At 54.3% G+C, this 16,440-nt stretch overlaps 1 protein-coding gene across 1 annotated transcript in view; it reads right to left on the bottom strand.

Moving 5' to 3' along the window:
• The window catches only part of BCAR1 (BCAR1 scaffold protein, Cas family member), a 43,125-nt gene extending 31,517 nt beyond the window's left edge, over positions 1 to 11,608 (bottom strand). Inside the window, exon 1 of the mRNA XM_061548292.1 lies at positions 11,302 to 11,608. Coding sequence (XP_061404276.1) covers positions 11,302 to 11,313 — 12 coding nt within the window. The 5' untranslated portion in view covers positions 11,314 to 11,608. The remainder of the gene's footprint in view (positions 1 to 11,301) is intronic.
• Positions 11,609 to 16,440: the final 4,832 nt, after the last annotated feature.

Here is a 16,440-nt window from a genome sequence, read left to right as displayed (position 1 = left end):
CGTTTTTTTTGTTAGCGGGTGAGGGCCCACTGATGCAATGGTAGCTCGTTTTCAGAAGCGATCTGGCCACGAACGTTTGCTCAACCAAGTGGTAGTGGCTTATCACGTGGACATTCATAGCAGCCAAATACTCTAAACGCTTGTTGATACGTCTAAACGTGGAGTGAAAGACCGGAGAAAAATCCACACGACCACGGGGAGAGAGACACGCAAACTCCAAATACACAGGCATCGTCATCAGGGTCGGGATCGGACCCACGACCTCCTGCATACCAGGCGACACAGTTAATATCTCACCACCGTGGCATGGCAAGAGACAGAAAGCCACGGAGAGGCCGGGAAAGAGACACTTGATGTGCGGCGAGAGACAAAGTCACGGAGAAATACAATGCCACGGTGAGATACATCCCCAGAGAGAGTGCTGGAGACGTGGAGACACAGAGGGACACAGGACACACGGAGAGATGAATTCACAGAGGCATAGCATCACAGCTCCACAGTAATCTATACCGACACCGATAACAACCAGACTAAGCGACACAGATGACTTCGGTGGGGGGGTAGGGAGGGGAGTTAATGGGGGGGGGGCTACCATAGAAGTGGAGGCAGAAGGGGGGGGGGCATGCATGCACTCGTTTCATCGGAGACGGCGTACAGGCCACACTGGCTGGTGGGGGGTAGGGGGGGGGCATCTGGGACAGAGGGAAGCGCTCGGCAGGGATGGGGGGTGGAGGGCGTCGAGCTGTGCAGAGACAGGAAGTGTCCCACTGGCGAGACACGGGGAAAAGAGATTCTCTTAAGTCGGTCCCTGGGGACGCTGCCGGCACGGCAGAGGGCTTCCATCAGCCCCCAGCCCCCGACGAACCACCAACCTCCCCTCTCTCCAACTCCTTACAAACCGATGACCCCCCCCCCCAGCCAACCGCTGTGTGTGTCTGGCGGAGCAAAAACCATCAAACACGTGAACGGTGGTCGGTCATCCTCACAGTAGCAGCAGCGGCGTTTGGCTCAGCTGTCGAACAAAGGCGGTCGCCGCAGCCCGCGCTTTCAGACGCGCTTCTGCGGCCGTCTGGAACGCTCTCCCTTCAGATGCTAGGAAGCCACTGTGCACTTTTAAATCATCATCTAGATTGAAACCTCATTTCTTTAGAACGGCTTTTTGTGTTTAGTTCGTTGTCCTCCCCCCTCCCCCGCACCTCCGATTAGCGCGATCGGCAACGTATGGTGCGAAAGAAATTCAACGCGCGTACTTACCGAACTGAAAATTGAACAAAAAGCGGGAGTGGCGAGGGTGGCGAGTGTAGCCAGAGTGGCGAGTGCGGTGAGGATGGCAAGGGTGGAGAGGGCGGCGAGGGTGGCGAGTGTGGTGAGGGTGGCGAGGGTTAGGGCGAAGCGTTGTAATGTTACGAGGATGAAGTTTCCACGACGGGGACATTGAGAACCTGATTGAGTTGAATCGACGAAGCAGCGCGTCACCGTTGCATCTTTTACTGAAACTATTTTCATTTTATTTTACCAGGTAACGGGTGCACTGAGCTATGTGGCTCGACCTGGCCCACTGATGATAGCTCAACTAAGTAGATTATCACGTGGACATTTATAGCAGCCAAATACTCTAAACGCGTGACGTTGATTCTAAATGTGGAGGGGAAAAACTGGAGGACAATCCACGCGACCGCGGGGAGAGAGAACAGGCAAACTCCAAATATACAGCAGCAGGCGTCAGGGTTGAGATCGAACCCACGAACTCCTGCATACCAGGCGAGGAAGTTAACATTTCGCCACCGTAATGATGATCAGAGAGAGACACGCAAACTCCAAATATACAGCAGGCGTCAAGGGTAGAGATCGAACCCACGACCTCCTGCATCCCAGGCGAGGTAGTTAACATCTCACCGCCGCACCCCTTAAACTCGCCGAGTCGTTTGGCGACGCCGAACGCTTCACGCATCGCGGGGGTTCCACGCCGCTTCCTCAACGCGGGGGGGGGGGGGGGGACTACAGTGAGGTGGGGGGGTCACATCCGCCACAGAGGAATTCATTATTTATTTATCCCCACGTGCTTCCGCGTCGTTAAAGTCCAACAGGAGGGCCCCCCCCCACCACTCCACTATTTTACATCACAATGCGGTCGCACGCAGTGATGGACCGGCCGTGACGGACGGTCTACGTTCCTCCGGTTACGTGTGGGTTGTTAGTGGGGGGGGGGGGGGGGGCGGTCGTGGCTCAGGGTCCTAAAAGTCCCCCAACTGGGGTCTGTGTCCCCGAATACCCCAGGCGATGGGGCTACACGGGCGGGGGCGGGCGGAGTGGTGTGCGGTGGGGAGATGTCGTCATGAATGACCCCTCCCTGCGGTCAATGCAGGCACAGAATGATCCCGACGGTGGGCGAGCGCGCCCGAATGCCAAACATGACAAGCGGACAAAAAACTCGAAAAGGTCACAAGTTTCAATAGGGGAGGGGCGCTGGTGGGGGGCGGGGGGGAAATAGTTTTGGGGGGGGGGGGCGGAACACACTGGGCGAGCAAACATGAGCCATACCCCCCCCCCTCAACCCAAACCACCTCGCCCAGCAGACACTACAACGGTCCCCTCTCGCTTGACCCGCACCACCACCAACTTGCCGCCAATAGCAACACCGAGCCCGACCCTCGCCAGTTAACCAAGCAGCCGCAAGCGTTGCCGGGAGTCGTAGCGCCAACTCCAACCAGCTAGCCAACCACGTATTGTGTACCACGTATTGTGTACCACGTATTGTGTACCACGTATTGTGTACCACGTATTGTGCACCACGTACTGTGCACCACGTACTGTGCACCGCGTACTGTGCACCGCGTACTGTGTACCGCGTACTGTGCACCGCGTACTGTGTACCGCGTACTGTGCACCGCGTACTGTGCACCACGTACTGTGTATCACGTACTGTGTACCACGTATTGTGTACCACGTACTGCGTACCACGTACTGCGTATCACGTATTGTGTATCACGTATTGTGTATCACGTACTGTGTATCACGTACTGTGTACCACGTACTGTGTACCACGTATTGTGTACCACGTACTGTGTACCACGTACTGTGTATCACGTACTGTGTACCACGTATTGTGTACCACGTATTGTGTACCACGTACTGTGTACCACGTATTGTGTACCACGTACTGTGTACCACGTATTGTGTACCACGTATTGTGTACCACGTGCTGTGTACCACGTGCTGTGTACCACGTGCTGTGTACCACGTACTGTGCACCACGTATTGTGTACCACGTGCTGTGTACCACGTACTGTGTACCACGTATTGTGTACCACGTGCTGTGTACCACGTGCTGTGTACCACGTATTGTGTACCACGTGCTGTGTACCACGTATTGTGTACCACGTGCTGTGTACCACGTATTGTGTACCACGTGCTGTGTACCACGTGCTGTGTACCACGTACTGTGTACCACGTATTGTGTACCACGTGCTGTGTACCACGTGCTGTGTACCACGTACTGTGTACCACGTATTGTGTACCACGTACTGTGTACCACGTGCTGTGTACCACGTGCTGTGTACCACGTACTGTGCACCACGTATTGTGTACCACGTGCTGTGTACCACGTGCTGTGTACCACGTATTGTGTACCACGTGCTGTGTACCACGTGCTGTGTACCACGTATTGTGTACCACGTATTGTGTACCACGTGCTGTGTACCACGTACTGTGTACCACGTATTGTGTACCACGTGCTGTGTACCACGTGTTGTGTACCACGTACTGTGTACCACGTGTTGTGTACCACGTGCTGTGTACCACGTATTGTGTACCACGTATTGTGTACCACGTGCTGTGTACCACGTGCTGTGTACCACGTATTGTGTACCACGTGCTGTGTACCACGTATTGTGTACCACGTGCTGTGTACCACGTGTTGTGTACCACGTACTGTGTACCACGTGTTGTGTACCACGTGCTGTGTACCACGTATTGTGTACCACGTATTGTGTACCACGTGCTGTGTACCACGTGCTGTGTACCACGTATTGTGTACCACGTGCTGTGTACCACGTGCTGTGTACCACGTATTGTGTACCACGTGTTGTGTACCACGTGTTGTGTACCACGTATTGTGTACCACGTATTGTGTACCACGTATTGTGTACCACGTGCTGTGTACCACGTATTGTGTACCACGTATTGTGTACCACGTGCTGTGTACCACGTACTGTGTACCACGTGTTGTGTACCACGTGTTGTGTACCACGTATTGCGTACCACGTACTGCGTACCACGTATTGTGTACCACGTATTGCGTACCACGTACTGCGTACCACGTATTGCGTACCACGTATTGTGTACCACGTACTGTACTTCTGTTATCCCTTCCCCTTGACCCCAACTAACGAGCCTACCAGCCGCTCGTACGAGCCCTACCCTTCACCCTCGCGCTCCCAAGCCAGCCACGGAGTCCGATCCCCGATGACAGCCCCAACCAACCCACCAACTGACCAGTCGCTAGCACTGGCCCTCGCACTCACCCCTTAGCCCGACCTTTAAATGCACCTCTCCAACTGCTCTGCCAGGGCCTCCTCGTCGCTTTTCTGTTCGCCCATCGGTTTGCGTCGTCGTTTCATGAGTGACGCTTCGGAAACCCTCCGCTGCCACCAATCACAATTTGTGTTGATGGCCGCGCCATCCCCACGTAGAGGACAGGGGTCATGTGCCGTGCAGAGACCGGGTTCGGGCTCGGGTCATAGTTGGGAGCTTGCGATTGGCCACCACAGAACTATTTGAAACCAAATGGTGCTTTACCCATTGCCAAACATTTGTTGTTTAATTCCCAGCAGTGGCATTTCTCACTGCGGCGACAGCAGCTTCAACAACAAAAAAAGCAAAGCGTCTCGCCTCTGGGTTCCAATCGTGAACCCTGACCCCCCCCCCCCCCCCCAATACTACGTCAGCCACCAACCATCCCGACTCGCTGCACCTCTGGCTTCCGCTCGCGAACCTTGACCCCTAATACCACGTCAACCACCAGCTATCCCGACACCCCCCCCCCCCACCCCCAGGAACGTCGCCAGCATGGGAGTGGGGGGGGGGCAGGTGGACAAACTGCTGCCCCTCTGCTAGACAAACAAAACCTGTGCCCTTCCCCAGCTGCCCAGCAGAAGGGCCTCTTGGTCGCAATGCCCTCTTGGATGTCCACTGGGGAAGTTTTACGCCACGACATTTGGGTTCTCATCCCTGGGCTATGCCCCCCCCCCCCACCCCCTGCTAAATGGGCACCACATCCCCATCGCTCTCCGCCTACGGATTTCAGGCAGCGCACCACTGCGGTGGGGCAAACAGTGGGTACGCGCCTTGTCGCCCGCGCTTACAGTTTGGCCAGCGGGAGTGAATTCCTGCAGTGTGGAATAGTTCCAGCTTGAGTGAATTCCTGTAAAGTATTTGTGAAATACTGTATTTATTATTTATTGGGAGCGGGGATGGGGGGGAGAGGGCAGTGGTTAGCGCACGCCGCTGTGAACCTGACGAGCCGAGTTTGATTCCTGGACACGGCCAACACCCCCCCTCCCTCCCCACTACTTCACAAAGCACACTGACCAGTCTCATGAACAATGGTTAAGCACCCATCCATGAATGATACGGAACAGAGGGGCATTCATACCGCAGTTGATGAACACGAGGGGCTGTATAGTTTGCTATACTTATTATCCTACGCTTTGCACTCCTATCGTCTGTTTGTATTGTTTGTTATTGTACCGTTCTGATCCGCCCCTACAGGATCTTTGTGAAAAAGAGCTTCATAGCTCATCAGATTCCTCCGGTATAAATACACATTCTGATTCTGATCGTGAAGTAGAAAGTGGTTCACTTCGTGTTGTGATAAACTTTGACACTTTGTTTTTATTTTTCGATTTAAAGCTTTCGTGACTGCAGGAATTCATCTTCTTGATTCTTTCGGTAAAGTCACGTAGAATGGAAATAATAAAATAATAAAAATAAAACAATAAAATAATTCTCACAATTATAAAATAATAAAAATAAAGCAATCAAATAATTCTCACAATTACTTTATTGTTTGATTTTTATTATTTATTATTTCCATTCTACGTGACTTTACCGAAAGCACCAAGAAGACTTAGTTTTTAGTAATAATTCTCTGGCGGCTCTGTTTCACACACGCAGGGACAGGCCCCACCACCCAGCCGACGCTCCCTCGTCTGTTCTCAATCCACTGCTGGACGAAGGCATCCCCAGGGCGCGCGAGTCCTGGGGGTCGCTTGACCATACTTCACCGCGCCGGTCAGTGCGAGTTGGTGAAGACGGGTGGCGGCAGGGGGGGGGGGGGTGGCAATACCCACAACGGGTTCAGTTCAGATAACACTCGCCACCGATGTGACCCCGTGTAATCGATGTGACCCCGTGGAATCGATGGACCTTAGTTTAATCGCCCGAACCAATCGACAGACGACGCCCGCCACTGCCGCCGTTGTTTAAACAATCCGCTGATGGGAGCACATTTTGTTTTCTGGAGGGCACATCGGCCGGGCGGATTAAATGTCATTTCCGCCACCGATTAAAAAGCACCCCCCCCCCCAAACCTCGCCGAGCGTTTTAACCGTTTAATGACCGTGGTAATTATGCATCGGGGCGCAATGCAACAGGAAGGGTGGGCGGGTGGGAGCGAGTGAGTCATCACCAGGGCATGGGAGGTGCGCTCCGGTGATTATAGCTGTCTGACTTAAGAACTCGTAAGTGGCCTGGGGAGTTTTTAAACATCACTTGCGATGGTTAGCTTTCTCGCGCCTGTGTCTGTGCGTGTCTCCCTCCCTCGCTTACCGTTCAACCGCCACCGCCTCTCACTTCCCTCTCTCCTCCTTGCTGCTCTCTTATTCTCACATCTATTCCCTCTCGTAGATGTACGTGTGGATGTCGAGCTTGTTTCGTACAGCAATGTAGCCAGCCGTGCTAATCGGAGGTGCGGGGGAATGACAACAACAAACTGGACACAAAAAGCAGTTCTAAACATGCATGTTTCAAGCTAGATTTTAAAGTGCATAGCTCCAGTGGCTTGCTAATATCGGAAGGAAGAGCGGCGTTCCAGACGGCCGCAGAAGCGCGTCTGGAAGCGCGCGATGTGGTGACCGTCCTTTGTTGGATGGCCCAGACAAAAGACGATGCGAGGATGACCGGAGTTCGCGTGATGGTGGTTGATGCTCCTCGTCCTGTCTTTCCCCGATTCATCCTCTTCCACCTGTCACTCCACGTTCTCCACTGTCCCACCTCTGCTATCTCTCTCCTGGTCTTCTCATTTCTCTCTCTTGCTTTCTCTCTCGAACCGCTTTTACTCTCTCTTCTATCTCTCTCCCTCTCTCGCCACTGCTTTCCAGACCAATTACATCCAGATCTTAATTTCTCAAATTAATATTTTCCGGGTCGCTGGTGGACTGGAGTAGGTGCCACGTGACTTAAGTAGTAGCCACAGCCCATAGTTGATCGGTATACCGGGCGTGGTGTGTGGGATGCCAGAAGGATTTTTTCTCGGCCACAGATCCAAGAGAGATCAAGCCCTGTGGTCATATCACCTCTGCAAAATGCCACCTTATTTCCAAGTTGTTCAGTGTTTGAGCTCTTCAGTACAAATCAAAGACTCACCGGAGATTGTGGGTGAACTTTGAGATGGCTTTGAGCTTCATGAAGATCATAAAAACTCACGTCCGGTCATCTTCGCAGTGACGGCTTTTGGCTGGCCATCGAACAAAGGACGGTCACTGCATCGCCCGCATTCAGACGCGCTTGTGTGGCCGTCTGGAACGCTCTTCCTTCCGATGTTAAAAAGCCAAAGAGCTATGCACTTTTAAATCATCATCTCGATTGAAAAGTAATTTCTTTAGAACTGTTTTTTGTGTTTAGTTCCTTGTTCTTCCCCACATCTGATTAGCACGGTTGGCTATGTATGGTATAAAAGAAGTTCAACACACATACATACATACATGAAAAACCACCCCTGGAACTTCGGAAGCTAAGCAGAGTTGACCTTTGACAGCGCATGGATGGGCAACCGCCAAGCTGAGCAGGGCGATGCCAGCTGCTGCGATTTCTACACGGTGGCCTACAGAGGGCCAGAGCACCAAAACTCCACTGCTGCACTGCATTTATAAGCTCCCCACTTTCATCAACCCGCAAACGAGCGGCGTGCGGTGAAGTATGGTCAAAATAACCTCCACGGTGCACGCGGTGTGGGGAGGGGGGGGCCTTATCCAGCAGTCGTCTGACAGAGGGCAGTGCATGTTCACGTGAACCCTCTCCCGGTTCGCGTGAGCATTCTCTCGGCGTTCGCGTGAACATTCTTCGAGTTCCCGTCTGGGGAAACATGAGCTACTCACCGCGGGGTCCCTGTTTGCAACCTTAACCCCGAATCCTCACTCACCCCTGCCTGGGGTCGGGAAACCAAGGTGGGAAGGAGGAGGAACCCAACTCTTAAACCCAAGCACCAGCCTGGAGGTCTTCATCCAAAATTGGATTGACCACGACTGCCGATGATGATGACAAATCCATGAAACCGAAAATGCAGCCCTTCGTCAATCCACTGCTGGACAAAGGCCTCTCCAAGCTGCGTCAGTCATGAAAGTTGTTTGAACATACTTCACCATGCCGGTCAGTGCCGGCTGGTGAACGAGAGGCGGGGGAGGCTACAGGTTACTCGGGAGCAGTTCAGATATCGTTCGCCACTGATGTTAGCCGTGGCCGGAAAATCAAACAACTCAGATCGCCGGTTTCGGAGCACCGGTGCGGATCGCTAACCGCTGCGCCACCGCTCCCCTCCCTGGAAGTAATACCTAAGTGGTGTAATAATGAAAGTTAATAATAGTACGGTATTGGATTTTAAATAACAACCGTGACTCATTAATGGCACAAGTCGATGGTTTGACAGAATGGCGCAACACACGCGCACAACACTGAACGCATCACCACCACCACCAGCATCGCAGCGTGGATGGAAAGGTATCTTGGTCTCAGTGCGTCCAACGCCGCTCGGTACTGAACGAACTGTATTGCACCCGAACATCAAGAAGAAATGTCGACAGTAATTTCCATCTCGATCACGTAAGTTCCTAATCGGCTGGCAAAGTATACCCAAGCTAAAGGACTATATTTAAAATCATTACACTAAACCATTTTGTTTATTTTACCAGGTAAGGGCCACTACTGAGCTCTGCAGCTCTTTATCAGAAGCGACCTGGCGATCACAAATGACAGCTCAGCAAAGTGGCTCATCGCGTGGAGGTTTAGAGCAGCGAGATCCTCCCAACGCACGACGATTCTGAATGTGGATGGAGAAACCGGAGGACCTGGAAAAGTCCACGAGACCGTGCAAACTCCAAATATACAGCAGCAGGCGTCAGGGTCGGGATCGAACCCACGACCTCCTGTACACCAGGAGAGGCAGTTAACATCTCGCCACCGTGGCACCACAACACACGTTCGAGTGGTCGAGATGCACATCCGAGATAGTTTAAAGACGCCTCTCGTCTGAACGGCACGGGCTCGTCTCTCCACGTGGACAGCGAAGTGACCGTGTTCGCCTGCTTCTCGTGTGCAGTTCGTTGTCCTTCCGCCCGCAACCCCCGCTTAGCGCGGGTGACCACGTACTGTGCAAAACAAGTTCAACACGCGACCCATGTGCATTAGTCCATCGCCCATCGGCGCTGAGGTCCGGAACCATGTTGACCAACAGCAATCGGTTTAAGAGAGCAAAACATTGAACCCCCCACTCTGAACCAGCTTCGATTTCTCGTGAGTCTCGTCAGCGTCGCGTGGCGAGTTGCGCACGTGAACCGCGCCGCGTGTTTTCTCGAACTCTTGGCGACACCGAATCGCCCTCGTCAGGAACTGTGAATGGGATCGCGTCTCGAAACGTGCCCTCGCCGAGCTACGCAGATGTCAAGTATCGATTGGGCATTGAACCAAAACAAGCGTTGGCTTCAACCAAAACTGGAAGGCGCGCGCCCATTAAACAAAAACACGACAACGTTGGGTGAACGTCGGGCCAACGTTCCACGTTTACTGGGCATGCTGGGCAACGTTCTCAGCAGATGCACCGTTGTACTGTAGTACGCTGCGACGTCTATGCTGCCCGGCTGCTCCACCAAACAGCGCAGACCCCCCACCCAGCGTGGTGAGGTATGGTCAAGTAACCTCCAACACAGCCCGCAAGTTGTGCGCGCTGAGACATCTCCACACAGCCGCCGCAGGCTGACGAGCAGCGGCGGCTCTCATCGTCATCTCGTGGCTCACACACGACCAGAGAGTCTCGATGTGCAGTGGAGGTTTTTGTTTCCCATTGCAAGGCCCGCGGGCCACTGGCAGGCCCTATAGTGGCCTTTAGTGCGGCCCCTGACATGGGTGAACCACCAAGACCACCACCACGACGACAAAACACAAAATCATGCTGCCGTCACAAAGCCAACAATGGTTTCAAATCGTGTGGCGGCCCTCACACGTCACACTGTTGATGTCTCATACCTGTCAACTCCTTATCAGTGCCCTACCTTATTATTACAGATCAATGCAGACCTTACTGGTCACCCGTGCCCCTTAGAAATCTCAACGTTCATCCTACAAAGTCCCATCACGAGGGAGAAACACAAATAGACAAACACAAATGTTGTGCCCGTGTTGAAACGTCTGTCCGCAGGCTGGACCTGAAAACGCAATTTCCCTGCACAAGAATACGGGGTGAACCCGTATGGGTTGACAACTGTAGATGTCTTACCGGCGAAAGCAGACCCCCCCACTCACCCCCTCTGAAAACTAGAACACCGTGTTAGAAGCTTCGTTGTGCATCATGATTTAATCATAATGTAATAAAGACTTTACAAGTCGCTGGTGACGTCACACGCCAGCGGCTCGGGCCGGAGAACTTCTGCGAAGTTGTTCTTCTCAACTCGCCTCGACCCTCCAGCGAGCACGGGGACTTCGACTCGTGCGGGGAGACGGGGAGAGCGCACGGGGAGCGAGAGAGAGAGGGGAAGGCGGATGAGAGAGAGTCGAGAGAGAGAGAGTAGAGACGGCAGGAGCGGGGCGAGAGAAGAACGACGAGAGAGGAGGAGGAGGAGGCGATGGGTGCGGAGAAGAGAGCGAGTGGGTTAAACTAGTTAAGAGAGAGAGAGAGCGCTAAGGGGGAGAGTACAGGGGCGAGGGAATGGCTTACGTGTGGCAAAGCGAGAGAGGGAGACATACACGGAGAGAGATACAGAGAGAGAGACAGAGAGAGAGCGAGAGGCACGGGAGGAGGAGGAGTCGCGTTACCATTTGCTTCATGGTGGCCGCGTCTCCGCGGGGCGCTGCCGGCGTGCAGCCCGGGACCCGCGCGGCTCCTCCCCAGCTGATGTCGCTCTCTCTCCTCGGGCCTCTCGCTCGCTCCCTCCGAGATACCCGCAACCTCCCCTCTCTCTTCTTCTTCTCTCTCTCTCTCGGCGAGCTTAGTAGGACGACGCCATCGTCGCGGCCAAACCCCGGGTATCCTCAGCGACGCTCCGGCAAGTTCCTCCCCGTGCGTGCGTGCGTGCGTCTCGTTCTCTCGTTCTCCCCGTGTCGCTCTCTCTCTCTCGTTCTCTCTCTCTCCTCCTCCTCCCGAGAGCAGTGATGACAACACCCAGCTCAGAGAACCCGCCCACTCTCCCTCCCTTCCTCTCCCTCCCCCACTCTCCCCCCGCCTCATTCGCCGCCTCCCACGGTCGGGAGAAGACGGCCCACGGCCCCTCCCCCCCAGCACTGGGGGACAACTCCCAACACCCCCAGCACCCTCCACCCCTCGCTCCCTCTCACAGTCCCTTCACTCCTCCATTGTCAATCACTCACTCATTCATTCATTCCTCCCTGCCTCCTAAACCCCTTCACAGTCCCTCCATCTCTGACTCGCTCTATCCATCCATCCGTCACTCCTCCATTGTCAATCACTCACTCATTCATCCCAGCCACCTTCTTCCCTTCACCGTCCCCCCATCCCTGACTCATTCCCTCCCTCCCTCCACCATCCATCCCTCCATCCATCTTCATTCATGAATTATCTCTCTCCCATTCATTATCCCATCATTCATTCCTCCCACATTCCTCCTTCATTCACCCCCCCCACACTCCCCGTCATCGCCACTCTCTTCCTGCGCGCATTCCATTCGACGGCTGCCCGATAATATATGTTAATACATGTTAATATATGTGACTACTGTACATGTTCATGTGCGGAGATTGCTACAAGATAAAGACGCCGGTGCGTGGTTAAGCGTCAGTATGCACCCCGATGCCAGTCGGGGTGCAAGTCGATGAACGTGCCAGCATCGCATGCGCCGTGCTCACGTGCAGATTGTACGCTGCGATGCCATGCTGATGCATTGCGATGCCCGCTGATGGAACGCACGGATGCGAGACGGACCAAACACAACCACGTGGCACGCACAAGCGACGGGACGGCAGTGAAGGGACATGGCACACGCTACGTCCACGCGTACTGATTGCACTTGTGAGAGGAGCGGTGATGCAGTGGTTAGCGCACCGCGCCACGAAACCTATTTACCACCTGACTTCGATTCGGGGCCACGGCTAACAACAGTGGCGAGGAGTATTTGAACCGCTCCTGGGTGCCCACCGCCTTTTCACCAACCAGTGTGGTGAAGTATGGTCGAACGAACCACATGAGCGACATGGCGTGGGTAGGGGGGAAGGGGGGAAGGGGTGGGAGGGAGGGCGACACTTCATCCAGAAGTAGATTGACACACAAAGGGCTGCAACTCAATGATGATATATTATATCGCGTTTATACGTTACGCTGCGTTATAATGAAAACGCGTACATGGACAACCCTTACATCAATCCACTGCTGGATGAGTGCCTCTCCACACCGTGGACGATGGGGGGGGGTGGGGGTCACGCATGGGGCGGGGGGTGGGTGTTATTTAACCATACTTCACAAACGCACACGCCGGTTAATGATTGATAATCATATGCAAATGAGCGACTGAGCACGTGGGCGCCACCGTTCCATACAAGGGAACGGGAGATGGAATCTCGGCTGGGGGCAAAGGAATGTGAAGAGGGGAGGGGGGCGGAGGGGGGTGAGGGGGGAGGAGCGGGGAGGAGGAGGAGGAGGAGCGGGGAGGAGGAATTCCATTCGGTCGAGAACGCGCAGAGCCGACAGTCTATAAATAACCCGGCTCCCACACTCAACACTCACTCACTCACTCCGGCCGTTATTTATTTATTTGCTGGCTTACCAGCCAGGAATTTTAATTATATAGTCTGAACTTGTATAGTCTATACCCTTCATTAGTAAGAAATGTGGAGTATTCGTGCAACTTTTGAGCGCCTGTGTGTGTGTGTGTCCGTCCGTGTGTGTTGCACAATAGTGGGGAGCGGTGGTGTAGCGGTTAGCGCGCTGCGCTATGAATCTGGCGACCCGGGTTCGATTCCCGCTCACGGCTAACACCAGTGACGATTATCTGAACCGGTCCTGGGCCTCTCCTAGGTCGACTCAGCCTTAAATGAGTACCTGGTGCGGTGTGTAAACATCGCCACTAGGGAGACAAAGGCGGTCGGGCGTGGTGCTGGCCACCCACTCCCTCGTGTACCGTTCCGGCCTTCATAGGTGCTCGCTAACAGCACTTGCCCCTACAGTCTGTTCAGGCTATACGGGGGATCTTTGTCTTTGTCTTTGTTGCACAATCTGAAGAGAAGATCGTGTTTATCCGCCAGAGAGACGATTGCTCACTTTCTCACCACGAGCTGCTGCGGAATAACAACTCGGCGCGTCTCGTTCATTGGCGTGAGTCACGGGTGTCTCAATGGAATTGTGTCCTGGTCTTCTACATGAGGAGGAGGATGATAATGATGGTGGTGGTGGTGACTATTTTTACTTTTTGATCAATGAACGGGTGTTGTTGCTCGATAGCAACCAACCATCACGTCACTTCGTAGAACTGTGGGCAAATATTCACACGCCCGTTTAAAGGAAGACCGTGTTGTCATCGGGAAACATTGAAAAATGCTATTATCATCAGAACCCCAAATGGTGTCAACAAGTGGCAGTCTGCAACTCTTACCACCATCCAACTCTGCCTTTCTCCTGGCCGCTCTGTTCACGTGCTCTGAATAAGGACCATCGCCCGAAACGTCGCCTATTATAAAATTGCATTATGGCCACACACACGGTGTTATTTACAAATTCGTCCTTGTTGTTGTTTTACTAACACGACCGCGTTGTTGTTGTCGTCGTTGTTGTTGTTTTGCTAACATGACCTCGTCATTATTGTTGTTGTTTTGCTAAGACGATCGCGTTGTTGTTGTTGTTTTGCTAAGACGACCTCGTCGTTGGCTTTGCCGGCGCATCTTCGCCCCACGCTTTCTCCGGTTGCACGACGTGCCGTTCGCACACGATGTCCGACGTTCCGCGCCGCGTGCCGGGTGCGAGCTTCAGGAAAGGAAGACAAAAGAGAGAGCCGTGACGTTTGTTGTGATCGTGGTGAAATAATGTTCAGTCCTTTGTACATGTTGTTGTCGGTCGCCGAGGTTATTTGACCATACTTCACCACTCTGGTCAATGTGGGTTGGCGAGGTCGGGAGTGCCAGCCCTTCCTTGTCATTTTGCCACTGAGATGTTAACCGTGGCCCAGAATGGAACTCAGGTCATCGGCTACAGAGAGTAGTGCACTAATCACTCTTTCCACGGCACCTCCGATCAGCACGGCTGAGCTACGGACGGTGCGCGAAGGACGTTCAACAGCGGCGCTCTGCACCACCGCAGTCAGCACCGCCTGATCCCCCCACCTGAGTCACCGGGGCGAGGTCTCACCAAGGCGCCCCGCGTCACCTGCTCTCGTCCCGGGCGTGATTCACGGTCGAGGAATTTTGAGGAGGCGGTTTTGGGTTGACGGTTTCCCCAACGGTTCGGGAATCCACCAAAAAAACCACAAAGGTCACCGCCCCCCCCCCCCCCCCATAGCCTTTAACAGACTGTTGGGGCAAGTGTTTTTGGCGGCCACCCTATATGTATATAGGGCCGGCACGGAACGGCACAGGAGGGGGTGGGTGGCCAACACCCGCCCTGGCTCGCCAGGAGAAGGCGGTACAGCGAGTGTGGACTTCACCTGCTCCGTCTGCACGGGATAGAGTGTTCCCCCCTCGCACGGAAGTACGGTTATCACCACCATCATCACCATCATGACCATCATCATCATCACCATTATTACCATCATCATCATCACCATCAGGTCGTCTTCTCCCACGTGCCACCTTTACCTGACTTCTACGTTTGGGTCACTCATTCGGCCCAGCTTCACCAATCGGCTGAAAACATCTGAACACGTAGAGGGACAGCAGACCTCGGGCAACTGTTGGTAGGACCGCGGCCTCTTTGCCTGGCTGCCGCTGCTTCCTTCCCGCTCCTCTGTGGTTCATCCCCGCGACCCCGAGTCGCTCTCCGCCCGTGAGAGCGAAATGCCGTGCGGCGTGCGGCGGCGTTGCAAGTCGAGGGCATCATCGTCATCATCGCCACGACTTCTGTCAAGTCCTTCCAACTCGTCCCGTGTCCTCACTGCGTCTTTCTCACGCGCCGCAGTGGTGTCCATCACGTGGCAGTGAACGCGAAACGTTCAATTCAGTAACGGGGAGAGCGACGGCTGTTCGAAGCATCGACAGCGGCAACGACGGTGCCAGTGCCGTGCATGGACCGCATCACGCACAGCAGGAACAGCAGCAACTGAAAGAGACACGCCCGGCAACAGCAGCAGCAAAGAACAACAGCAGCAGCACTATTGTCAGAAATAGTAGAATCGATAGCGATAGAATCAACAGCGGCATCAACAGCAGCAGTATAATCAACAGTAACATCAACAGCAGCAGTAGAATCAACAGCATCAACAGCAGCAGCCGCATCAACAGCAGCAGCCGAATGAACAGCAGCAGCAGCATCAACAGCATTAACATCAACAGCAGCAGGAAATCCGCTCCCCGGGTTCCTTAAGCCCCACACCACGGACCGTGACCCGGGAGGGGGGAGGGGGGAGTGGGGTGGGGAAGGAGAAGGGGATGGAGGGGAGGGGAGGGGAGAGCGGGGGTGGGGGGGCAGGTTTGGGACGGGCTCGAGTGGGGGACTCTAGAGAGGGGACCTCATGACTCTGGTCTGGAGCCGGGACCCTTGAGGAGGAGGGGGGGGGGGGTGCAAGCAGGAGTGGTGGCTGCACTGGGGGGCTGGGGGGGGAAACGATGATACCTTAGCGAGCACAGAGGTGATCCATTATTCACGAGAAGCAGAGCGAAACAATCGCTGCCAAACGGGGGCACGTGACAATAGCCGGGCGCGGTGGTCCAGGCGCTCTGTGCGGGCAAGGGGTTGCGGAAGGATCACGCAGAGATGTGCGAGGTGGCCACGAGGTGGCGGTGACGGCGAGCGGTTTC

This window comes from Lethenteron reissneri, chromosome 9 (assembly GCF_015708825.2).
Source record: "Lethenteron reissneri isolate LAM-NWPU_2019-01 chromosome 9, ASM1570882v1, whole genome shotgun sequence".
NCBI lineage: Eukaryota > Metazoa > Chordata > Hyperoartia > Petromyzontiformes > Petromyzontidae > Lethenteron > Lethenteron reissneri.
The sequence above is the reverse complement of the archived record's forward strand: the minus strand, read 5'-3'. Positions and strand labels throughout refer to the sequence as shown.